General features: G+C 42.9%; 1 protein-coding gene across 1 annotated transcript in view; it reads right to left on the bottom strand.

Moving 5' to 3' along the window:
• Positions 1 to 27,153, bottom strand: part of ARHGEF40 (Rho guanine nucleotide exchange factor 40) — a 78,963-nt gene that overhangs the window by 33,308 nt on the left and 18,502 nt on the right. The window contains exons 3-13 of the mRNA XM_066603743.1: positions 25,378 to 27,103; positions 23,628 to 23,804; positions 20,469 to 20,583; positions 19,462 to 19,558; positions 19,152 to 19,241; positions 14,702 to 14,809; positions 8,530 to 8,616; positions 8,002 to 8,129; positions 7,567 to 7,705; positions 5,862 to 5,924; positions 4,803 to 5,002 (exon numbers count right to left, since the gene is read on the bottom strand). Of these exons, the coding sequence (XP_066459840.1) occupies positions 4,803 to 5,002; positions 5,862 to 5,924; positions 7,567 to 7,705; positions 8,002 to 8,129; positions 8,530 to 8,616; positions 14,702 to 14,809; positions 19,152 to 19,241; positions 19,462 to 19,558; positions 20,469 to 20,583; positions 23,628 to 23,804; positions 25,378 to 27,103 (2,930 nt within the window). The remainder of the gene's footprint in view (positions 1 to 4,802; positions 5,003 to 5,861; positions 5,925 to 7,566; positions 7,706 to 8,001; positions 8,130 to 8,529; positions 8,617 to 14,701; positions 14,810 to 19,151; positions 19,242 to 19,461; positions 19,559 to 20,468; positions 20,584 to 23,627; positions 23,805 to 25,377; positions 27,104 to 27,153) is intronic.

The raw sequence follows: 27,153 nt of genomic DNA, 5'->3' as shown, positions 1-27,153 counted from the left end.
TCGCTCCAAAGATGTTGCTCAAGCAACTTTTGAGCGATAATCGTTGTGTCATTTACAGCACAAGATGATCACTCAAGATGAGCAATCACCTTGCGCTGCCAGTGGAGGATGCAGAAGACAAGCGGGGTGTCCCTACTTGTCTTCTCCATCCAGCTGTTCCCCGCTCCGAGCGCCCGGCTGTTATACAGCCGAGTGCTCGGAGCAAAGAATGAAGAAGACAAGCGGGGTGTCCCTGCTTGCCTTCTGCATTCAGCTGTTCCCCGCTCTGAGCGCCCAGCTGTTATACAGTCGAGCGCTCGGAGTGGAGAATGCAGAAGACAAGCGGGATATCCCCAATTGCCTTCTGCATCCAGCTGTTTTCTGCACGGAGCGCCCGGCAGTTATACAGCCGAGCGCTCCAAGCAGAGGATGCAGAAGACAAGCTGGGTGTCCCTGCTTGTCTTCTGCATCCAGATGTTTTCTGCATGGAGCGCCCGGCTGTCATACAGCCGAGCGCTCCATGCCAGGTATGGAGAACAGAGCTGGACCGCTCTGTTCTTCATACCCAGCCTGTCATCAGGGAGTGGGATACAGCTGAAATAATAGTATCAGCTGTATCCCACTGTGAATCCCTGATAAGACTCATCGATGAGCGATGGAATAACGAAAACTGCACGATGTCAGTGCAGTTACACACAACGATTATCGCTCCAAAGACGCTTTTGAGTAAATTTTGAGCGATAATCGTTGAGTCTAAATGGGCCTTTATGGGTAAGCTTTCTGCTTTTGCTCATTGTTTGCTAATTTGTTTTGATGCACAGTGTGAAGATAGTGTGGGGCTCAGGAGCTGCACCCAGCAGGTGTTTGCTGCAGCAAGGACTGGGATCAGAGCTATTTCCGATCCAGGCCATTTACCCCTTATATGTCACTGTCAATAGCAACTACATAATCTAAGTCAGACAGAGGGAGGCAGCTGCCTCTTGACTTTAGCAGTGGTGTAGCTATAGGGGTCGCAGTAGTCACAATTGTGACTAGGCCCATAAGCCAAGGAAGCCCTTAAGCCTCCTTCATGACACAAGAATCATTGCACATTGTTTAATAATAAGCTTCCTCACTCACACCATGTAGCCACGGTGCACAGCAGCTTGTGAGTCTTGAATTATCCTCCTCCGTCTCCTGTCTGGTGCTCTAAGATTCAAAAGCAGAAGAGTCGGGGGTGGGAGTGGAATATCCAACATACACAATCCGCCATGTGGTGTATGAAAGATTATCAGTAAACAATGTGCAGTCACGATCTAACAACAGCAAGGCGCAGAAGGACAGAAGGACCTCTGGGGTCACAATAGGGGTTGATTAACTGAGGTGGCCACAATGGGGGTTTGCTACTTTGAAGGAGGCCCAACTTGATCTCATTACTTCAAGTTGGCAAAATGGGGACTCATTAACCTGAGGGGGAAACAAAAAGACACTAACTGTGGGGCACAGAATACTACCTCGGCCACTAAGAGGGTCACTTACAACTGCGGCCTCTATTTGGGTCAGCCTGATCACAATTATAAACCTGATCACCAATAATCTTGTTTGAATAAAGAATCCCTGTGTTTAGCGCTGCTAAACCATGTCAGCTGGCTCTATTGAGCCATTAGAAGTATTTATACCGGCTGAAGGAATTCTGGGCTACAGTGTATATACGCCACACCTGGCCATGTGAGTGTGCGAGAAAACAAAAGATTTACACGCAACGATTATCGCTTAAATGATGTCTTTTGAGCGATAATCGTTGCATGTAAATGCTACTATTGTTTGCTTTCAACCAAATGATGATTTTTAGTTCAGTTCAAAATCCATTGTTCGGCCAGACAGTTGATAGCAGGGACTGCACGCTGTGATCCTCCAAGGGAGCGCTGATAACATTGTATTCAGCTGTTTGAAGTCTTGCAGCAGAAGGAAGGGGTTGTATGCAAATAACAGACTACCTGTTGTTCTGTGCATACAGCTCAGGGAGGCTTATTTACATGCAAATGAAGGTAATAAGCTGCTAATGGGCATTAGTGCCTGTTAGCAGCGTATGCAAAATGATAGTTCAAGCTGTCAATCATCCTATCTTTTGAACAAATTCTGAGCGATCATCTTTGCATGTAAATGGGGCTTTAGTCACAGCTTTTTCTTGACCACGCGTTCTTCGGCCTTGATGCGCCAGCCTTAAAATGTATCACCCGTTTAAATGAGGCCTGAATGATAAGTCGTTCTGTGGTGGAAGCCCAGTATATATCTATATGGATCGGTGGGCCTTGGCAGTAGACAGTTGTCAATTTAACATTCTGTATACATATTTGCTTTCTGTCTTGCTACAAATATAATGTTCTTACAGTTATGCAATAGGTACTTCCGCTCATATGAAAATATCTGTTTTATAACTCTGCTGACATGGGGAAGCCAACATGAAACTTCTGTTCTCAAAACGCTGACAAGATAATATATAGTATAAACACGTTACATTTTCCATCTGTTTTGCAATTTTGGAAGACAGTTAACTCAGACATGGACAACCGCAGTCTGAAACAGCTACCGCAGAAATTACCCAAGCAATTTTACTGGAAACGTATGCAAATAACATGGGAGGTTTGTGCAATTTATAGTTCATGATGTAACATCCAATCATATCGAAGGAACCACACGTGGCTCCAAGACAACCCACTCATTTCATCCACCACCTGATGGCCAATCACAGATGACCGGAGGATGGAAGAATTGCAAGATGCTTATCCAATAATTAAACAATACGTTGTATCTATGTAATCTTTGGCCTGCCCAGATGGGCGGATATGTTAAACTCTTAAAACAGGCTACACGCCGATCATTAAAGTTAGAATTGAGGAAGCTATGCATGCTGAACCTTGTGTCAGTGTGAAAACTTCTTATGCGCATTATCAATTCAGAATTAATATGGAAGGGTGTAAACATTCCAAATTGAGTAAGCCGTGGTTCCACAAAGGAAGGTTCCACGACAGCTGGTGGCCCGTACGGGGAGTGATCGACAGGTTCCATAGAATTCGGACAGAAGACACGGACATATGCGACCTTGGACTTGGTGGGCCCAAAATATCATCAGAACACGGTAAGATAAACTAATTATCTATACCTGTGTGGCTGAGTTCAGGCTCGCCTATGTGCCGTGTCAAGGCCGAACGATTTGGAACTGCACGACAGGTATTTATAAGTCTCGATCACTCGATAAGAACCTGTCATAAGATATAAAGGAATGTTTACATGCCTGTCGTTTTGAGAGTACTGGTCGAGTGGCGAGGTCAGTAGCTGCCTTAAGGGGGGGGTTGACCCTGCGCAGGTGTTCCGATTACTCGGGTCAGGTTTGGTTACAAAACCTAAGAGTAAGGGACCTGTGAGGGTAGTTTGACGGAAAGGCTTTCCTGCTCTGGTCTGGTCTGGTTACAAAGCCTAAGGGTAAGGAAGCTGTCAAACGTCTGGGCAGGTATCGCTACTTCGGTAAAGTCTGGTAAAAGGCTTCCGAAGAAAGGCAACTGACAGACCGGATCCCGAGGGGCAGTAAGACTAAAACCAGCCGTACCGGTACTCTGTCTAGTTGTCTGTCTAGTTGTGTGGGAATACCACCCATGTCTTGCCCAAATTGGAAAAAAAGGATTGTTATTGACAATAAGTACCCTCGGATGGGAGATCTGTAATCAGAGTAATCCCTACCCTGCCCACCGTTGTAGTTATGGCCCACTGCTTGAGGGTGATGGTCCACAAATATTTGTTTATTGTTTAAACGTGCACGAGTGGATCCCTCTGGCTGAAGGTAGATTGTTGAACTGTGTAGCAGTAGAACTCTGTGAGGTTCTAGGACGGGACATGCTGTGTCCGGCGTCTGAGGAGACTTCTATAGTCATGAATCTGACAGCCATGATTTAAATTGAAATTGAAAGGCAACAAACAATGTACCAAGGTCAATTCTTACACCCTCCAGAAAAGTGTGGAAGGGGTGGAGAGTCAAGTTATCATTGATTAATCAAGCAATCTTTCTGTGTGCTCAAAACGTCCTACCTGTCAGTTTTATAAAGTTAGTGTGCTTGTCTGTTGTGTAGAGCTAATCCTGCTGAGTTGTGATATAGGAATAGTTTGTTTGTCTGTCATATAGAAGTAGTATCAGTCCTGCTCAACTGTAAGAAAGGATTGTTAGCAATGAGAATATTGGGGGGTTATAGCCAAGATAAATGCACCGTACACAGCGGCGCGCTGTGGGTTTGGACTTCATAGGTTGCATTATTGGATCCCTTCTAGTAAAAGACAGACTACTAAACTGTGTTGCCTTTGAATTGTTAAACGTTAATAATAGCATAGAAGTATAGGCTTGTGCCCGTAAGTGTGTTTGGAAAAAAAAAAAAGGCTGCTAACTTCATTTAAAAAGAGGAAGTGGAACTCTTAATAAAAGTGAAGCAATTCTTGTACTGTAACAAATAACTACTGCGGATGGCTAATCATATGATTCAAACAGCAATCATTGAGTCCCTTTTATTCGGTTATACAGGGACTGAACGATTCTCGTTCTGTCTAAACAGGCTGCAGGAGTGCAAGCAAGTGACATCACTTGCTTGTTCAAACGAGAGTCAGCGTGTCTAAAAGGAGCATAAGACTCCTACTGGCCAGCACTTTGCAGTGATTTTTCAGAAAAAAACCCATCATTTTAGGTAAATAAAGTGAATTGCACTTTAGCTAGTTATCACATTAGCTATCATATTAACATAAATTGTCTCAAAGTGCAGAGACCATTTAAGCATCTAATGTAATAAAGATTTTTTTCTCACCTCTTTCCCTCTGGTCTGGGAACTCCTCCCCAAGGTGCATCTGGACCTCTTCCATCACCTCTACTTAGAACATGACCTCGTGGTGGGCTGCAGGTACGGTCAGCGAGCTCACGACTACTGACTTCCAGACCACGGATCCTAACACCTCCCTCTAGTCTGCGAATATCTGTGTCTATAAGTGATACGTCTAACTTTCTTGTCTGCAGAAAGGCGAATAGGTGGTTATTGGTAGATATTCTCTTAAGGAAATTAATAAGTCACTAAAGTGATGTCATTTTTGCAAAACCTGAATTGTGACTCAGTGATATCTTATGTTAAAATAGGTGTACAATGTATATATTTTCTTCTATACATGCAAAAAAGTGGACAACGTCAAAAACTAACTCCATAGGAATAACATTAGGATCCCGATGATGCCATAGAGAATAGAGAGCCCTATATAGCGTAGATCCTTCTTAGAATATTGCCAACTTCACTAAAAACTTATAGCACTGTGCAAACGTTTTAGGCGGGTGCGGAAAAAATGTTGCAAAGTAAGAATGCTCTCAAAAATAGTGTTTTTTTTTGTCAATTAGCAAAATTCAAAGTGAATGAACAAAAGAAGAATCTAAATCAAATCAATACTTGGTGGGACCTCCCTTTGCCTTCAAAACAGCATCAATTCTTCTAGGTACACTTACACAAAGTTTTTGAAGGAACTCGGCAGAGAAGTTGTACCAAACACCTTAGAAAACTGAACACAGATCTCCTGTGGATTCAGCCTCGCTCAAATCCTTCTGTCTCGTCATGTAATCCCAGACTCGATGATGTTGAGATCAGGGTTCTGTAGGGGTATCATCACTTCCAGGACTCCTTGTTCTTCATTACTCTGAAGATAGTTGTTAATGACATTGCCTGTATGTTAGGAGTTATTGTCCTGCTGCATAAAAAAAATATTTGGAGTCAATCAGACTCCATCTATATTGGAGCATGTTTTCCACACCTGCCTATCACTTTTGCACAGTACTGTATAACTCCTAACAACTATCGTACATGGCATTGATTGTGTCACAAACTTACATCTTGGGTTTCCCCTCGGATGTCTAATCCATGTCCTTGTGCTTCCAACAAACTCTGAGAATCCTACAAGCATATAAAATGTTCATAACCAGGAATCTAGAAATGCTGGCCACAATGTTATCCAGTAAAGTCCTATTAATTTCAATGACTTGTATCGGTGTGGTGATTAATCATTACTTAAAGCACATACTACACACATACATATAAAAGACAATGTTCTGTTTAATGTGTAACACTAATTCAAGGCTATATTTCATCTTTGCGATATTAAATGGTTTGTGTCAAATTTAAAATTTATCGAGTATCTAAAAGTTTTAAACTCTGTAGAACGCCTTAAAATGCCCTTAGGCCGGCTTCACACGGGTGTAAGTGCATTTACGCAAGCATTTGCTCCGTGTATTTGTTTGATGGGCATTGTGTTTTTGCTGTATTATTTGCGTGCACATGTTGTGCATATTTCTGCGCAAAAAAACAAGCTAGCATTCTCCTATGAACTTCAATGAGCAATTAAGTTAAATCACTTTAATCACCCATTGCAAATAGTGGTGATGGGCAGGGAAGGGGCGGGAGCTCAGTTCCTGCTCCTGGCTCTTCCATCCTCCCCCCCCCCCCTGCAGACAAGGACACCGTATATCAGCTCGGCGTGAAAACTAAGCCGATATACGGTCGTCTAAATAAGCCCTTAGTCTGTAACAAAGTCCTGCAGCCTGAACACAGCAGTACATCAGTACCAATATTAGTTGTAGGGATGAGCGAGTATACTTGCTAAGGCACTACTCGCTCGAGTAATGTGCCTTAGCCGAGTATCTCCCCGCTCGTCCCGAAAGATTCGGGTGCCGCTGCGGGGCGGGGAGCTGCGGGGGAGAGCAGGGAGGAACGGAGGGGAGATCTCTCTATCCCGCCCGCTCTGCCCCGCTCCCCGCCGCAACTCACCTGTCAGCTGCGGCGGCCCCCGAATCGTTATGGACGAGCGGGGAGATACTCGGCTAAGGCACATTAATCGAGCGAGTAGTGCCTTAGCGAGTATACTCGCTCATCTCTAATTAGTTGTAAAAACACAGTCAATTTGATGAGTGTGAAAAAGTAGCCACCCAAAAAAAAGTAAGACTTTCAAAAACGATACATAATCATTAAATGTCATTTTTGCTATTTTCTGCTTTATTGAAAAAAATGTAAATTTAAAATGCAAAGTTACAGAAAGAAAAAGGCTTTGCATTGGCATTTGCCATGAACAGTAATGCCCTTTTTACCTATATGATTAGAAGTTATAATAATTTGCCCCCTTAATCAATAGTTATGCAGTCTGCTGTGTTTTTTATTATACAAACAGTACTGATGTTTAAAGCTATCCCGTAAGTGTCTTTTTACACGGGACGATTGTTGGGTGCTAAAGCGTCCAATAGATGTCCCTACGATAATGGCTCCTGTGCTTTCACATAGGAGCAATGATCCCTCAGTAAATAGACGCCAATAGCTCCGGTTGCCCGACCCTATTCACACAGGACAATCATCATTTGATTTTTATGCCTGCTGAAACTGAACAACGAACAAATATTGCTTGTTCAGTCTCTGGCAACATTTACAAGATTATCGTTCAGATTCCTGAAAACCAGCAAGAATCTTAACAATAATCGTTTCGTGTAAAAGGGCCTTATGTTTTCAAAGGAACTAGCATTTACATTATACTGTGCAGAATAGATCATACCTCAGGAGTTTTGTTTCGACACTCAGGTGATGGCAATTTTGCTTCAAGCTCTTGGAGTTTTTGGTTTGACAACTGAACTAGACGATGCAGCGCCTCATCGACCCTCTCATACTTGTCAAAGGTGATTGGGTCATAAAGTCTGCCAACATAAACAAAGAAATTATTCCTAAGGGTGCTTTCACGGGTGCCATTTTGATGCAATGTTTGGAACCAAAACAAGGAGTGGACTCAAAAAAAGTGGAGACGTAGTATTTTACCTGTGTACCTCTCTATATCCCTCCCCGTATGATCACTCCTGACATTAGCTTCAAAAGCTGCATACTAATGGCACATCAAAAAGCACTCTGAATTATGTTTTTCTGAATATTCCTAGATGAGCTGCATGCAAATCTCCGACTTTTCCTATGTGACCTTGAAGCCAAGCTCTGGCATTACCTCAGATAAGGTGACTTCTGTAGTCTTGCTACAAGCGTGCCTCCATCTCTTTGCAGTCTTTGAAGTTTCTCATCTGTCAGTGTTTTCTTCATGGCATCTCGATGATGAGAAATTAACCACTGAATATCCTAGCACAAAAAGATATTGATAACAAGCGGTTCCACAGTCCCACATGAGGGGAATGTGACTTCATTTACAACAAAGTGTAATTAGCTTTTACTCCCATCTTAAAGGGATTCAGACACCAGGTTCATGCTACCTGAATCACAGACAGCATAACCCTGGGAAAGGTATGCACATTGTCCCCGTGTGTCTTTTAGGCTCCGTTTAGACCTATTGATTTGTCATTTGAACAACTGAATGATCGTGGGGGGTGGTGGGGGGACATAGCTCTCAGCTGAGCATTTCTGTCTGTTCCTTTCAGTGATTGATAAGGATCTCAGTACCCGAACCCCCACTATTACAAACTCCTGGCATCTCAAATTTGTTTTTACTTAGCTATCCTTGAAAAAAGATAGAATGACCAACCTCAGTGATTTCCGCTTCTACTTCTTGTGTGACCTTCTCCAGTGAGTCAAGCACATCACAGCATAAAGAATGGAGTCGCCACAGAGACTACAAGAGGGAAAAATGATGGATGCATAAACAATACTGTTTTGTTAGAGTAATTTACCTTAGGTTATAACTAGAGATGAGCGAGCACGCTCGGATAAGTCAGTTACTCGAGCGAGCCTCGCTCTTCTCGAGTAACTGCATTCTTGTCTGAGTGTGGTCGGGGGAAGTGAGGGTGGGGTGGACGGCGGGGGTTAGCGGGGAAGAGAGTGAGAGAGATCTCTCTCTCTTTCGCCTCCCCCAGAGCACACTCAGACAAGAATACAGTTACTCAAGAAGAGCGAGGCTCGCTTGAGTAACTGACTTATCCGAGCGTGCTCGCTCATCTCTAGTTATAAACTATTTATTTGTCTTCTAGACATTAGTTGCACATTGATTAGCTATTCTGACGGGTGTGCTCCAAATCCCATCAACCAAAAAAGTGGGAAGATATTTTAAAAAACTATATAGATTTGATATTGACATAATTGTACTGACCTGTAGAATTAATTTACCATATTATTTATACTGCACGGTGATCACCATAAAACAAATAAGAAAACATGCTGGAATTGCAGATTTTGTAAATCTTATCTCCGGAAAAATGGAATAAAAGGTGATTAAGATGTTATATGTTCCCAAAAAAAAGAGTAGAGCTCATCCTGTAAAAAAACAAGGCCTTATAGAGTTCTGTTGATGGAAAAATAAAAATGTTATGGTTCTTGGAGTGCGGCGACACGAAAACAGATGTAAAAAAATGTGTTTTTAGTGTACAAAATAGCAAAATATAAAAAATAAATGTAGTATTACTGGAATCGTGCTGACTCGGAGGATAATGTTATCACATTATTTATTCTACATGCTGAAAGCCAGAAATATAACATTACAAAAACAATTGTAAAATTTCTTCTGTCTTCCCAATCGCAGCCCCAAATTTTCTTATAGTTATACAACACATTATATGTAATAAGTATAACTTATCTCTTAAAAAAACAGCCCTCCTATGGCTATGCCAACAGGAAACTTAAAAAGCTATGGCTCCTGGAATGTGACACCGCAAAAAAATGAAAGATTGGTAGGATATAAAATGGGCAACTCATCAAGGGGTTAAACAGTAAGGCCGCCTGCACACGAGCGTGACGGGCTCCGCCGCGGAATATTCCGCGGCGAAGCCCGTCACGGCGCCCCCCAGAGACCCCATACTTACCAGCGTGTCCGGCGTCTTCACTCCCGCATGACGCTTCCCCGCCCACCGCTGCCGCGTCACATGACATGCCCACCGCGTCATATGACGCAGCGGCGGTAGGCGGGAAAGCGTTTTCACGCTATCTTCCGCTGTGTTACAGCAGGAGATAGCGTGAACGGACGGCTTCCATTGACTGCAATGGAAGCCGTCAGCGCATACACCCGCGGCAAATAGAGCATGCCGCGGGTGAGAACGGGAGATTTCATGGTGCGTAATTCTGCAGTGGAATTCCGCACCGTGTGCCCTGAGCTATTAGGTTCAATAGAACCTAATAGCTGCGGGCAACGCAGCGGATGTTCGCGAAGGAGGCCTAACTGTTTTCATTTTTTTCCCACAAATCAGTAGTACAAGCCCAGATAACAAATTACGAATATCTTAAAGAAAAAAAGCCTGTATTTCCACTTATCAGACACCTCTTTCCCCATTACCTGAGATAGCCCTTAATGCCCTATAACACGCAACATTCGTCCAAACGGACAAAAATAAGCGATAATCGTTAGATCTAACCGTGGGCATCGGGCACTTTTCATTTGAACAATGGATTTTACGTCACATAAAGTTCAGCCACTGAGAGACTCAGCAAATATGTTCCATTTGAATGCAGTTGGCTCATCTTTCAATAGACTGCAGTATGTTCTCCCCGTGGCATGTTTACACTAGCCAGGAGGAGAACAATGAGATGTGTTGGCAGCTGTTTGCAAACAACTCCTGGAGGTCCTTTTACATGCAAATGAAGATGGTAACATGTTAATGGTCATTAAAACCATCAACACTTTATGCAAATAGATCGCTAAAGGCCCATTTACATGGGACGAATGTCGAGCAAACGATGCCCAACACTCGTCCCTGTGTGTCCGCGCTCCCATGCTCTTGCAGGGGAGCTAGTATTGCAGGCTGGCTCACAGAGCGGCAAGCAGGGGGGCGGGGCAGGGCAGGATATTTCTCTCCTCGCTTTCCCTCGCCCCAATGCTGCATAAACGATTGACAATCAGCTCATCGTTCAGTTTAAATAGCGGCTGTTCAGTACTGCCAGCAATACTAGCTCCCATGTGACAGCATTGGGTTCAGCAGTTTGGGTCCACGCATGCGCTAGTGGCCAGTATTACCATGGCAATGTGTGTGGGAACCCTGATATATCAGCCATTGTGCTGAGTTAGGAGTAGATCCCACGCATGCGCTGTGTATGTAAGGGCTATGACCATACATCACCCGAGTGTTGACGAATTCCGCGCATGTGCTTGTAATGATGCCAGTAGATGGGCGGGGATTTTGAGCGTTCTGTGGCACTGGTCAGTATGTGGTCTGGTCAGGTGCTCTCGACACTTAACGCGAGAAGCAAGATATGTCTCGCGCATGCGCTCGCTACACCGTGGGAGGCAGATACCAGGTGGAGTGTGCGATATTGTATTATGGACAATCTGTTCAGACTATGACACCTGCATCCAGTACCCCGATCCACTAACCAGGACGTTGGTTCTGGAGGTATGTTTTATTGTAATTGTATTGGGATTGTGGACTGGCTATTAAGTCTTTGTCTGTGGATATATATTAGAGTCACTTGTGGTGTATGTATGGACTTGACAAAGACAGCTGCCAATGCGGTCGAAATGTTGTCGTTTCTGGGCACAATAAATATGACCTTCACTGGACACTGTGAGTGATTTAATTTGAAACACCCCTGGACGCAGCTTTGAACTTTCTTGTGGATGTTATATGCTGATTGATTCAGGATCCAGAACCTGGGAATAGCGTGCATCCTTCACCCGGTATTAGAGAAAGCTCCCTCATAATTCAGTTTTGTCTACCCATACCATTACGGGAGCGCGGACACACAGGAACAAGTGTAGGGCATCGATTTCCCGACATTTGTCCTGTGTAAATGGACCCCAAAGCTTTTAATTTTTCAGCAGTTTGAAAGATTATCTTTGCGTGTAAAAGGACCTTTAGGTTTTGCTCATAGCTGTGTCAGAGGCTTCAATGGACACTGCAGCAGAACTCAACGGACCCCGTTATAAGTCATTGGATTCCGTTGGAGTCCATCATGCGACAGAACTAGTACTGTGTTGTGAATTTCTGTTTACAACAGAAACCAGAATGCAGATGTGGACGGAGCCTGAGGAGCGATCTGTAAACTGTTCACTCGAAATTCACTGCCAACACCAATCCCCAGCGAGGTGATGGGTTATCAAACTCACTGACAGATCAGGCTTAGAACTGCAGCTCATAGATGTCTAGGGCGAAGGGAGCTAGGACAGGAGCGGCAACCACTCACGGAGATACACAAAAAGACGCTGCTCCTACTACTTAAAGGGAACCTGCCACCTACAACAAGTCTATGGGAGAAAAGAGTCAGATTCCATGTGCTGCTCGATGTTCACCAGCTGACAGCACTGGAATCAGGGAGTGGGTAAGTATAAAGAATACTTTACCCAGCTCTCTGTCACAACCCCTAACAGCACCATACTTAGTTCATGGTGCTGTATGGAGTTATCCCAAGATTTTAACTTATCTGATCAGGAGACTGACTACCGGGACCTCCACTAATGACTGATCCGCTGCGTCCCATTGTTTGAATGGAGAAGTGGCCGAGCATGCACACTACCTCTCCATTAATCTTTATGGGATTGCTGAAGAGATGCAGATTGCAGCGCTTGGCAATCTCCAGAAGTCCCATAGAGGTGAACAGAGCGGCAGCAAACATGCTCAGCCACCGCTCCATTAATAAAGGGAGAGATAGGATTCGTGGTTCTCTTGATCAGTGGAGTACCAGTTCTCAGACGCCCACCGATCAGACATATCCATTAATATAGGGAATAAGTTAAAATTCTTGGGACAATCCCTTTAAGGGCTCGTCCACACGAACGTATTTGCACAGTGTATTATGCGCACAAATGTTGCTTTCAATGTGTTCATTCTCATGAGTGTATTATATCATGGAATGTGTGATCTCATGAAAAAAGGCTATCTTCCTGCACATTTGGATACCTCAAGAGTCCCATTGAAATCAATGGTCATGTGTAAAGGCTCCTTCAGACAAGGGTTTGCGCAAATATGCTCGCTGCAGCACAGCGTATTTGCACACAATGTTTGAAGAACCACGTAATCAGCCTGCTATGTGAGCGCATATTACTGTAATATTTGCAGGGCCCGTTCACACGCGAGCGTAACACTACCTTTCCACGGAATTGGTTGGCTATTAAAGCCTAATAAGGTCCAGCTGTCTTCTTCTTCTGCGTTTTTCACAGTGTTTCACCCTTCCCCTTGCTTATTTGCACACCTCTCATAGACTTCTATGGGGCCATTGCTGCGCAAAAAGCAGAAAATAGAGCAGGTCCTATTTTTTTGCGTACGCACAAAATGCACGGGAAAAACGCGATTATGAGAAAAAACCCTGGGTTCTATTCAATGATATTTGCGTGCACAAAAACGCGCGCAAACAGGAAATAGCCCTAAATGTGCATGACATACACAGAAAACTTGCACATTTACTGCACATATACAGAACGGGCATAAGCGCAAGTCGGTCACACAAACACGAAGCGTGTTTGTGCAGCCAATAAGCGCTTATGTCAGTGTCAACAAGCCCTTACTGTTGTTCTAGCTCGGTACTGCAGTCACAGCTATACTGCTCATCACTGCTGTATAATTTGCTCCATGCTGCTGCTTCTATGTGTGTTTGAGAGAAAGAAATGGTGGTGAAATATCTGCAGACATACAGGAGACAGGACATACTATAACATCTCTCACATCTTCAGGTTTAATTATCACCTACTCAGCGCTATAATATGTGCGCTATAATACGCCGCTCTCTATGTGTTGTGTATGGGAGACATCATAGCAGTTAATGTCTGCCCTTCTGGAATTTTACTCGGGAAAAAAATGACAATAAGAAATTGATCCTGCAGAGGGGGGAAGCTGCCTAAAACGCATTATATGGGTCTTAAGGCTTATTTCGACGTGCGTATATCGGCCGGGTTTTCACGCTTGGCTGAAATATGCTATCCCTCTCTACAGGGGGAGGGAGCGGGCCGGGAGCAGTGCACTGAGCTCCCGCCTCTCACCACTGTTTGCCATGGCAGGAGCAGGACTGGGGTGGAGCTAAGTTCCGCCCCTTCCCATTGCAAATAGTGACGAGGGGCGGAGAGAGGGCGGGAACTCAGTGAACTGCTCCTGGCCCGGCCCACCTCCTCCCTCTGCAGACAGAGACAGCGTATATCAGCAGGGCGTGAAAACCCGACCGATACACGCACGTCGGAATAAGCCCTTAGAAATAGTAATATAACTCAAGTATATATTGATAGTAGCATGTTTTAGAGAGTTTATTGTTATTTTCAATCCCATGGAAAAATACGCTACACCATCTTTTATATTTCTCGTTTTCTGTCGTCTCTAGGCAAAATGTTATAGTCTACAGGATCAATAATAATTGTTATGGCCCGTACGTTCACGAGTTAGACGGCACACCCCAATCTCTGCAAAATAATACTGAACATTAGAAAAACTAATTAAAGATTTATAACCATGTGGAAGAAAGAAACATGAAATAAGTGCTATAGTTAGTGGCGCTGCATATAACACTGCGGGAGTGAATGTACTTTTCCTGTTTTCATTTGGACATCTGAGACAGATATAGCCCGTTGTGCCAGATGTGACTGTTTGGTTAAGTTTTGAATCTCTTACAAACCATCTGGTTTTGACTAAGTCGTTCATAAATCAGGATTTATCCACCACGACGTGCTTTACCGTCATGTGATGTATGTTTAATATCTACGCTGGCAATGACAGCTTCAAATACAGCCATTTCAGATTGTTGATGATGCGTGGATCTGGACTTTAAAACATAAACGGAGCTTTTCATCTCACCCGCTGGCTCTTCACACACTCCTCGTGTACATATGGCCTTTCTCCCCCAAGACTTTCTGGCAACTCTTCAGCTTCAACATACTTTGTCAGCTCTGACGTTTCTACCACCTAAAGAAAACAAAGAGGCGAACTAGGTTCAAATCGACACAGACAAGATACAGAAACAATCCATTTATCCTACAGAGGTTTAATATGAAGAGTATTTCATTTTTCTGCCTGGGTTGAATTATGTCTTCTCTCTAAAATGTCTGAGTAAAACCAACTGTTGACTTATAAATGAAAGTGCAGATTTTCCATTCTAGGGGAAAGTTTCCTTATTCACACTTAAGCTAAGGCTGCGCGGTCCAAGAACATTTTCTGGGATATGGAAACATTGATGAAGATCATAGGTGTGTGTTTGTCAAATATATCCCATCAATGCCATTCTTTGTGCTGGGCTCCAACAAGACTTTGCATAACCTTAAAGCAAAGAGGCAATTTTGAACATCAATTTGCAGTAAAAAAAAAATAAAAATCTACATACAAATATTGCTGAATGCAGTGCTTTACTGAACTAGTACTGGTACTGGGCTGCAGCCTTGTTGATGCTGGGTCACACCTGTGGATTTACTGCTAACCAACAATGATTGTTTAGGTCAGCATGAAAGATGTGGTGACAAGTAAATTATCGTTCATCATTCCATCACTTGACATGTTTACACTGGCTAATGATTGTGAAGATCACTGCCCCATGTAAGAGATCCCTTACACCAGTCACTGTAGTAATCTAATGGAAGAAGCATTAAGGGACCTTTCATACGGGATGGAATATTCCGCAATAGTGTTGTAGAATATGCCGTCCCTGAATTCTGCACCAAAATCCACTCTGCTAACCGCGGATTTTGATGCTGAATTGTCAGTAGGATTCTCCTATTTTCAATTTCACAACAAAATCTTCACATTAGTAGTCTTGATTTTGGGGCTGAATATTTTGCAGGAGGGGTATCCTCTAACACTGTGGCGCAATATTTTCTCCCGTGTGAAGGGTCCCTACTTATCACACTGCATTAAGGCCTCAGTCACACGGGCGTTTTGACGCACAAATTTATGAACGGCTCGTGTGACCGAAGTGAGCGTCACGGTGGAAAAAACGCTGCTAGCAGCGTTTATCCGCTCAAAAAGAGTGCTGCCCGCTATTCCCTGTGACAGCTGCAGCAGGGGATTTCTTGGATGTGAAACCCCTGGATGCTGTCATATCCAGGGGTTTCACCTGTAGTCAATGGGGCCGGCGTCAGCAGCGCCGACCCCAATGGCATACAGAGAACATCGCGATCCTCTGCTACAGCTGTGACAGAGGATTTCTTCATCTCTGCGGGGAGTCCCTTTGTCACTGGACACTGTGACAGCATTGTCACAGTGTCTAGTGAAAATGGGACTCTCTGCGGAGATGAAGAAATCCTTTGCCACAGCTGTGACAGAGGAGAGCGATGTTCTCCCATTGAATTCAATAGAGCCGGCAATACAGCCGGCTCTATTGAAAGTAATGGGCTGCCGGCAAGCCCTGCAGTGATTTTCGGGGAAGGGCTTAAAATATAAGCCCTTCCCTGAAAATCCATCCAAAAATGTGTTAAAAAAATGTATACTCACCTCTCTGCAGCTGCCGGGGTCAGCCGCATCTAGCCGTCTCTTCTCCTGCACTGCTCTGAGGATTTTTAAAATCCCCGCCTGCTGAAAAGGCTGCCTATGATTGGCTAAGCACTCTGACCAATCAGAGGCAGCTCTCAGCTATTGAATGACAGCTGAGAGCCGCCTCTGATTGGTCCTTGTGAATTCATGAATGGGGGAGTGCTGCCTCTGATTGGCTGAGCGCAGGGACCATTTAGAAGCAGCTCTCAGCTGTCATTCAATTACTGAGAGCTGTCTCTAAATGGTCCCTGTCCTATAATTTTCGCCGCATGCGTTTGTGTGCATGTAAAATTCGCACATGTGCTCGTTCCCATTAAAAAGCATTGGTTCTATTTAGATGCGTCCGGCAAACGGAACTGACAGACATGCGTACAAACACCCATGTGACTAAGACCTAAAGAAGCGCAACTGAAGGCCCAATTACACGGAGCGATGATCGCTCAAACGACAGTTTGAGTGACAGCTTTGAGCGATCATTTTGCATAAACTTTTAAGTAGCTACTCAGGTACTTAAGAGCAATTAAATGTGCACATGAAGCCTTCAGCAAATGTGCAGTCTAGTTTCATTTGCCGAGCGCAGAGCCCAGGCTGGGTGATGGATTGAGATGAGGGAGGCAATATAGGGGGGCGCTGCGCTGTGGAGGGCTTTGTGGATGAAGGTAGTAAGTTTAACCCCTTCATGACATGGCCTATTTTGGCGTTGAGGACCAAGCGATTTTTTGGTATTTTTCCATCTCCATTTTTCAAAAGCCATAACTTTTTTATTTTTCCGTGGACGCGGCCGTATAAGGGCTTGTTTTTTGCGTGGCGAACTGTAGTTTTTATCGATGCCAATTTTGGGTACATAGACTATATTGTAAAATTATTTTTTTTTTTTTAATGATAGCAGAGAGAGAAAACGCATCAATTCTGCCATAGATTTTTTTATTTTTTTTTTACACCGTTAATCATGCAGCATAAATGAGACTTTCCATTTTTTCTGCAGACCGGTACGGTTACAACGATACCAAAATTCTAACATTTTTTTTAGGTTTTCCCACTTTTCTGCAATAAAAACCCTTTTTTTTGGAAATCTTTTTTCTATTCTAAATTGCTGCATTCAAAGTCACGTAACTTTTTTATTTTTTGATGTACAGAGGTCTATGAGGGCTTATTTTTTGCGAGACGAGCTGTAGATTTTATTGGTACCATTTTGGCGTACATATGACTTTTTTGATCACTTTTATTGCGTTTTTAGTGAGGCAAAATGCTAAAAATGAGCATTTTGCCTCAGTTTTTTAGCTTTTTTTTTAGCGTTTTTTTCGGTGCACAGTCAAAAGCATGTGCAACTTATTGTACGCATCGTTACGGACGCGACAATACCAAATATGTGGGGTTTTATTTTTTTTTTACCTTTTTTTATGCTAATCTGAGAAAAAGCATAAAAAATGGTTTTTTTACTCTTTTTTTACATTTATTTTAATTCATTTTTTAAATCTTTTTTTTTTTACACTGTTTGTGTCCCTCTGAGGGACTTTAATCACTGCCCTGATGATCGCTGTCATAAGGCATGGCAGAGCTACTGCTCTCCCATGCCTTATCGCTCATACAGCGATCTCAGGCATAGGCAATACAGGACGCCAGTGTCTGGCGTCCTGTTGCCATGGTGACAGGCCGGGCTCTCGCGATGACATCGCGAGTTCCGGCCGGAGACACAGAGGGAGCCGCGTTCCCGCTGTGAACTCTTCCCCTGCCGCGATCTACTTAGATCGCGGCAGGGAAGGGGTTAAAAGTGGCGGGCGCATCTCCGATGTCCCCCCGCTGCTGCAGCGAGACGCCGGCTGTGACTGACAGCCGGCTCCCGCTGCGGGATAGCGCTGGATCATATGTGATCCAGCGCTATCTCCAGGACGTAAGTTTACGCCCTGTTGCGGGAAGTACCCCGCTCCCAGGACGTAAACTTACGCCCTGCAGCGGGAATGGGTTAAATTGAATTCTGTATTTAATGGAATTAGTGTAAATATAACGCTGCTACTTTGTGGATTTTCACGTATCGCAGGGGTCTCTGGAACGTAACAGCCGCGATAGACGAGGGATCACTGTACTCAACTCTTTATTGAAATTTAAAAAAAACTAAACTTAAAAGTAAATAGAGAAGTAAATAACATAAAAGGGCAGACTAAATGGAAGGTCTTTTAATGTCTTCACTAAGGCCATATTCACATCTGCATTGGAGCTCTGTTCAGAGTCTTCGGAACAATTCCAGCAGAAAGTCCTGGACGAAATAGCACAGCAATCTGCGCTATTTCATCAAGGAAAATGCCAAAGAGCATATAGGAACATGGACAGACCTAATTATAATCAATGGGGTCCGTCTGGCACTGTTTTTCTTCTCCCATAGTGTAGTACAAAAACGTAAACCCTAATAGAATCCCAGTGCAAGTGTGAATGTAGACTAAGCTTTGTTTATCTAACTAAAAATGGTAAAATTGCATTTAACCCTTTTCAATCCACTATCTGATGTCTGAAGACATTTTGATTGAAGCCTGTACAGCTCCGATGTCGGAAGATGTACGGCAGGGTATTCTTACTGTATATTATTGGCTGCTCTGTTGTGGGGGGGCCTCTCCGGCATGTCCCATAACACAGTACTGGCTCTAGCCAGCAGATGGCGCCATTGTAAAATGGCATAAAGAGACAGACCCCTAGGAAACCCTGAATCCAAAATTGGATTGCAAAGGGTTAAAAAGGAAAAACTAGTCCTGATTTAATTGTTGATTTACATGTAATGAACTAATATTCTTACCTGTGCATTGAAAAGATCACTTCGTACCAGAGCAGAGTTTTCTGTATCGCATACTATTAAAGTGCATTTTATGCAAGCATGGATGGAGTCCTGTGAAATAAAATACCTTATCTCTTAGTATGATTTAAGGCAGTATTGGACTGACACAGAGTTATGTTCACACATCATTCTAAATAAAAGCATTTAGTCATACTATAAAATCCCAGCTTCCTGGAAATGCCCATTTCCAATGTACTATACATTTGTTGCCTGTTAAATAATTCACACTTAGCTTGATTATCATAGTCTTATAAAAGGGAACACACTTTACCTTAGTTTCATGAAGCACTTGAAGGAAAGTCTCAGAGTCAGAAGTACAGTCTCGCAGATCGACAAGGAGGGTCATACCTAAATCACGTAGATCAGACCTGAAACAAAATTGGAAAATCTGTAGACACATCCAACATTTCAGACTGATTATATTAAAATATTTAATTTCTTGGGACAATACTTTTTACTCAATATGTCCTTTTACACAAGTATTGCTCAGTACTAGATTAAATGCCTTCTTACTCATATCCATAATTGGGTAAAAATATTTGCCCAAACATTCATTTATCCGATTACTGATCTGAATACGCCAGCAATCAGGTAATTAACAAGCAAACGCTGGTTTGTCAGCTGATTGGATCTCCCATGCGGACATGAAAATGCTTGTCAGCAGCACATACTCCCCATTTAACAGAGGGATGAGGTACCAAAAATTATTATCTGTATGGGAATGATTGTTGGAAGTAAGGATCATTTGTTCGCATACAAGCCATCCTCTGCCATATGTCAGTAGATGCTCGTTATAACTGGCAAATCATCAACCCACGTAAAAGGGACTTCCAGGCAGAAATACGCATGCTGTCAGCGCCGCTATACACAGGGGTCAGAGCAGAAGCTCCTATTCTGACCCCTGTGTAGTGGCCAGCGCTTATAATTGCAGACGCAGTTTTCATTGAAATCAAAAGAGCCGCTTAGGAGATTTAAATCCCGATCGATCAGGATCTTTAAATGCTGCTGTTGGAACTGAGAGTTATTTCCAATCACTGTCATTGAGGGTGGGTGTTGGCTGTCTAACACACCCGATACCTGCCATGTATGAAATGGGTTTGACTCCCGAGCACGCTGCAAACATAGAATATGCTGTGCATGGCTATATACGTCCTAACTGCATGGGGTATGTGTAGTTAGGACATGTATAGCTGTATGTATGATGGGGAAGGGGATAATATGTTTGCAGCACAGTTGTTTATCTGTCCCCTTATTATCATTCTCCTGTGCAATCCTTACCTGAGAAGAGAGAACAAGTATAACATTGCTTCCTGAATATTTTTCTGAGTGTATTCTCCCACAGCTTTAGAAGGAGATACAAGTACCAGCGCTCTCTTCTCTTTGTCCTGTGCACCTGTACAGAAATACAACAAATAATTGGAAACAGTTGACCAAGACTCTTTCATAGAACACTGGGCCTCAAGCATACAATATATATATATATATATATTTTTTTTTTTCTCCTTTTTTGACTGCAGATTACTCAGTCAAGGTACCAATAGTATTATTATTACGATATTACTAGGTATTATCTAGAAGTGCTATAATATATGTGATCTGCTGAAGCTAGTTCAGAAATTACAAACACGGAAACTATAAAAACTGAGGCTGGTTCACCACAGACAATAGCAGACTATACCTAGGATATGCCACCAACGACAAACCAGTATGACCCTTGCCAATAGCTAGAATATAGTGGCAATGGTCCAAGTAAAGTCCTGTGCAACTTTGTTTCAGCTATCATTGTGGGGGCTCAGTCTTGCCAATTTGACATTGGTGGTATATCCTAGTGATATCCTAAACCATTAAAAAAGAAGCAATTGCTTACAAGCATTTAGATGTGGCATAAACTTCAATAACCAGTTCTGAAAGGAGCTCAGAGACATAACCTAACACCATCGGGTTTAGGAATTAAAGGGGCTTCCCAGGGAGAATATTAATGATGACCTACCCTCAAGTCGGACTCTGACCGATCAGTTGACTGTGCGCCTGCTAACAGAGCCACAATTACACGGGTCGGAATGGAAGCAGCGGACGTCTCTGCTCCAACCTCTATGTAGTGGCCGGCGCTTGTAACTGCAAACACGATTCCCATTGATTTCAATACCAGCTGCATCTGCAGTTACAAGCGACGGCCACTTCACAGAGGTTGGAGGAGAGACTTCCGCTCCGACCCCTGTGTAATTGTGGCGTTGTCAGAGGGCGCACAATCAGCTGATCGGTTGGGGTCCCGAGCGATGGACCCCAGCTCAGAGGATACATCATCAATAGTATTCTCCCTGGAAGACCCTTTTAAGCATGATTTGGGCACTGGGGGTGGGGGAAGACAATTGTAACTGGCACTCAGAAAAATAGCAGCTGTAATCTAATTGGTAGCTGTGGGGATTATTACTGGACTTCCTTTTCCCCAAATTGTTCTGTATAGTTTGAATGATCCCATGTTCTGCCCACACAAGCAGGTAGAACTGTTAATGCATTTGCACATGTGGTGTTTTCACAGCGTTTCCATCTGCAATTTCTGCAGCTTTTTTTGTTTTTCATATGTTCCTGTGTGAACTTAACCTTATATAATCCTGTTGTCAGTCAATCTTGTCAGTCAGTAAAATGTTAATAACTGAGCACTTGGAAATACATCCCGGTATGTGTGTGGGCTGATGGAGAAACCATAAATACATATTCTTATATGATTACTATATATAGCTAATAACTACCTGTTCAGAGAATAGATTATTTTAGGATGATCAGTCATGTATATGGGCTAATAATATCAGGCCATATTCAGAACTAAGTGAAGGATTACAATTATACTAGTTTTGCATCATTATTATCATGTTAAAAAAATTAAGCTGCCACCATATATTATAGTACACTTTATTCTTTTTATTATCCCTAAAGGAGCTGAAGGGATCTGTTTCACTGGCTAATGTAACTATCAGTGGGCGGTATAAATTATGATTCTTCAGCATTACATCCTACGATCTTTTAGTAGATAATAGTCACATACCGATCCCAAAACCTACCTTATGACAATAAAAGTTGGAATCTGATTGGTAACTATGTGCCCCAATGACACATTTTTGTCTGCCTGTGCTAAAACATTAACCAACATGTTTTCTCCATGTACATGGGCAGATTATTTGCTTTTTCTTGGACAACCAATCATTAACATGATCATTTGTCCCCACACAGCTGTCAATGATCGGCGGTACATCTCTCAATTTACATGGGGAGACGTGTAGCCGACCAGTGAGCATCTTTATTCTCATCTAAATGTCATGATCAACCAATGAACAAGCGTTTGCTCATTGGCTGTTTATTTTTTACATGGCCCGATTGTCGGGCGGACTAGTGTTTATAGAACGCCCGGGTCTAACAGTCAGCCCATGTAAAAGGACCATAATAGCTATACAGTATAAACTTAGACAAGGTAGTCTAAAAATGAACCAAAATTTATCACAATGGCTATATGTTGATTTTTGCATATCTTGACAAACCTTTGTTCAATTTTATACCACATATTGGATGTCTTAGTTTGCGCTAAGGTTTTGGCACGATTTTTAGCATGTTGTCACATTTTAAAGGGGCACCCTAATGATTTTTTTTTTAAATTCATGCTCTATGTAGCTATATCATCAGTATATATAAGTGAGCTAGTGTTACCTTGGTTAGTTATTTCTCTAAGAAACATCTAGCCTCTTTTTCCTCAAATAATCATGTGATCCTAATTCTGACCAGCTCAAATCTAATTGGGGTTGTGGATTAATTTTCTAGTCAATTTCTCAATTTGTGGGATGCCGTTACATGGATTTACTACAAAAACTGTTTAGAGGAGGATACAGACCATCCTGTCACAGTTACTGATGATGATCACACAGCTATAATTGAGGAGATCACTGCTCACCCTCCTGACTGTACACTTATGGTCTGCAGCTTATTTAGGTGAATATAGAAGAAAATTATAATTAAACTGTACACCTAGCAGGCAAAAAAAGGTATAGCCTCTGCTAATGCTGTGCTGATGCATCATAGGATAGACGTGAAAGTAAAAAAATCTCACTCTCAAGATGGTGACTGATAAGTATCAGACAGGGGGCTGCGCTGTATGGACGTGGCTGCAATACACAGAGGAGACCTTCAGAGTCTCACAGGCAATCAAGTGAGGGGGTAGGTATGAAAAATGTGTTTTTGCCAGAGTGGCCCTTTAATTTTGGTGTACTTTACAACTAAGATCTACATGCAATCACAATTCATCTGCCCCAATAGGTGCTCTATATTTTGTATAGCTTGCATGTATGTCATATTGTTGCTTATTTTGCCCCTTCCAGATTTTTAACCTCTTTTCAATGTTTGAACGTTACTATATTAGAAAAGAAATAGAACATTAAATAGTATTCTCACCCGGCAAGCAGATAACCCCGGATTCCAGTATGTCCCAATTGACATCTCGATGGAGGTGATTGAAATCCAGAATAGGAGATGATTGCAGCAAAGGCTTCTGGGTAAGAGATGCATCTAGTTCTTGTGATGAAGCAGGTGGTTCTTCGGGTTCGATGACACATGGAGAAACCTTTTCCACTAATATAACAAAGATGTTGACAAAAATAAATAAAATAATTACAAAAGTGAATGTCCTCTTAGTCTTATTCATAACACACATAATAGACAACAGACTCGGATTACACAATAAGATTTGTTGCTGAAACCTGTAATTCAGACCCAAATGATAGAATGTCTTGTTACTTTAGCAAATTCATTTGGCTTTGCTCCCATTTTACACTCTTTCTCTTTGTTTTGACTGTTGGGCTGGAAACTATCCAAGGAAAAACTGTCTGCCATATAAAACAGCACCATATCTGGTAAACTATAATTTTGGCATGTGTATCAGGTACTCTAAAAGTATAGGTTACACATAAGAAAAATAAAGTGCACCTGTACAGTACGTCAGCTACAGCTCAACCATTGTGTGGGATCTGTAGGTTCTCAGGAGAACATATAACATGCATGTGGTTCTCGCTAGTTGGGTTTACATACATTGTAAAAAAAAGAGCTTTTGTATGTAAAGAGTAAATACAGAAGGTATGCCAGTAATAGGGTATTCCCACATGCTTTGCAAAAATTCTGCAGCGAATGCGGCATTTACTGCGGATTCACGGCAGATTTCATCCCGCTCATTTAAAAGGGTGAAATCCGCAGTGAAAATCTGTAGATGGACATTACGGCCGCCTGCGGATGGCCGGGTTAGATCCCGCTGCAAGAATTCCATGAGATTTTAAATAAATCTCAGCCACTTTTCTTGTACTGTAATATGCTGCATATTTTCCGCACATGAATCTATGGTGGTAAATATGCAGTGTATATGGTACATGTGAGCAGACCGTCAGGGGGAACTCACACTTGACAGATTTGTTGACTTAAAATCAACTTCTTTCATCTGAACAATGTTGTTTTGGTGAAAAGCACATGGATTTCTGCAAACCACATGCAGAGGAATGGAACAGTCACAAATTTCTGCAACAAAGTTACTGCTTGCAAATTCCGTTTATAGGTTGGTGTATAGTTGTAGTAATAATGGGTGTATGTCGATAATAAAGCTCAACCGATGTTGCCCAAAATCAGCCAGTACTCATTGTAAAACAAAAATAAACCAGAACACAATATGGGCTTAAGGCAAGCCCCGCACAAAAATAGGACATGCCGCCGTTTGTTTGTCGCGCGAGATTTCGCGCGGCCAAACCGCGGCCGTCTGCATAGGAGTGCGTATTGTAATGCACTCCTATGCAGGCTTTGAGCGGCGGAAATCCCGCGGGAAATCCCGCCGCGGGATTTCCGCCCGTGTGCAGGCAGCCTTACAATGAGATCTGTCTAAGGCCAAATGCACATGGCCAGGTTGGATTCAGACTGCGAGATCTCGCAGCGGAATCAGACCCTGCGCCCCAGCATTGACCCCTGCGTACCTGTCTTGTCTTCTTCTCTCTGCTCTGTGGATGTGCCAGCTGGTGCGCCACTGCACATGCGCAGTACAGAGGGTCGTGTCAGCGATTACGCAGATCGGCCGCGGAACGGACGGCTTCCATTGACTGCAATAGAAGCCGTCTGTGCGAGCCTGTGCGATGCTCGCACTAGAATAGGACATGTCGATATAGCATACCTGGCTCAACAGACAATCCTTGTTCATTTTCCTCCTGAGCAGTTTCGGTGAGGTCCACTTCATCTTTGGAGGTGATATGAGGTTTATTTTCTTCTTCGTTGACACTTAATTTGGTCTGTTCAGTCTTATGAAATCCTTTCCTTGCCTCGGGTCTTACAGCCCCCCTACCCCTCTTGTTCCTCTTTTTTCTTCGCCCTCTTCCCGGCTTATGAGACAACTCAGTGATCTGATCCCAAGCAGGATGCTTTCCTTTTTCTCTGTGTTCTTTTGCCTCAATAGATGGAACCTGAATGTCCTCAACAGCATTTCCTTCAAGAATTGACATTTCTTGACCATCTGCCCAGGTTCTACCTGTTCTATTCACTGACGAGCCCCTCGAAGCACAAATTTCACTATAGACATCCGTTTGTTCTCTGCTTTCTTTAAGGGCTTGTTTTGAATTGTCCAGTTGGCTGTCATTCTGACATTCATTTATGGGGGTTATGTTAGCACATTTTTCTTCTTTAGATGGTTCTAACTTATCTCCGGAGGACACGTTCAGGCAGTCTGTACTAATGTCACAAGTGGAGAGCACATTCTCTGCTTCTTTAATGAGATCAACATTTAAAGAGCATCCTTTAATTGAATTTGATAAATTGTCAACTTCCTGAGAACTACTTTTGTTTATGGTTCTCTCGACTTCCCAAGACATTTCCTTCTGTTCCATTTCACAATCCTTGGCATTTCTTACCTGAATTTCAGAAGGTCCCCATAACTGTCTCTCGGAAAATAGATCTCTTTCATGTCTCTGAAGAAGATCCAAACCTTTTCTCCATTCAGCCAAAACATCACTTTCTGCAGAATATTTTGATGTATCAACATCCCAGTAACTATTTACCTCTGTTGAAGCTTTGGTTTGCTCTCCGGCATCTTCTGTGCAAGATCTATCTTCCCATACTGCTTCAGACCTCCCTTTTAAAGTGCTTAAAGAACCTAACTTTCCAGGCTTCCTTTGGTGGAACCATGCTTGTGGAGCTTTCTTTTTACCTTTTCTGCTTGGAGCAGTCTTTGCTCTTGATAGCCATGTATCCCTGGTAGTTTCATCTCTGCTAACTAACCCAGTATTGGGGGGACTTAGTTCTACATATTCCCCTTCTACAGAGTCTGCGGCAGAGCCAGAGAAAGACTCCAGCATGGGTGGTGAAATAGCACCGACTCTCCAGCTTTGAATTTCTTCTGGATTATTTGCCAGTGGCAAATGAGTATTGACTTTGGGATCAACCACATCTCCAATGGTGATTCCTCCATCACCAGGACTTCGGAATTCCAGAGGTGGCATTAGAGGACCTGGAGGACATCTCCTCCCGACGATAAAGCCATCTTTATGAATGAATCGAGGATAGATTATATCTGACCATGGTAGTCGAAGAACTTTTTCCTCCAGAGCTGCTAAACAGTTCTCGAGTCGGACTGAGCTACGGTCTTTATTAATACTATTAAGCCACTCAGCAGAAAAAAGGAATGAATGGGAGGATTCAGGAACCACAATCTCTTGTACTCCACTGCCATCCTGAGAAAGGCACTTCAGAACAAGCCGGGGAGAACATTCCAAATACGGCACCACTTGCAAGTAAAAATCTCCAGGCTTTAAAAAGTGCCATGGAAGAGATGACAACTGAATGAGGATCTTCTCACCAAGGCAGAGTGGCCAGCCTTCGTGAAAAAACAGGAATCCACTGTATTGAGACTAGAAAACAAAGTAACACAATACATTAGTAATTACATGAAGTTTGTCAG

The sequence above is a fragment of the Eleutherodactylus coqui genome, chromosome 5 (assembly GCF_035609145.1).
Source record: "Eleutherodactylus coqui strain aEleCoq1 chromosome 5, aEleCoq1.hap1, whole genome shotgun sequence".
Lineage (NCBI taxonomy): Eukaryota > Metazoa > Chordata > Amphibia > Anura > Eleutherodactylidae > Eleutherodactylus > Eleutherodactylus coqui.
Note: the sequence above shows the minus strand (reverse complement) of the source record. Positions and strands in the feature narration are given on the sequence as shown.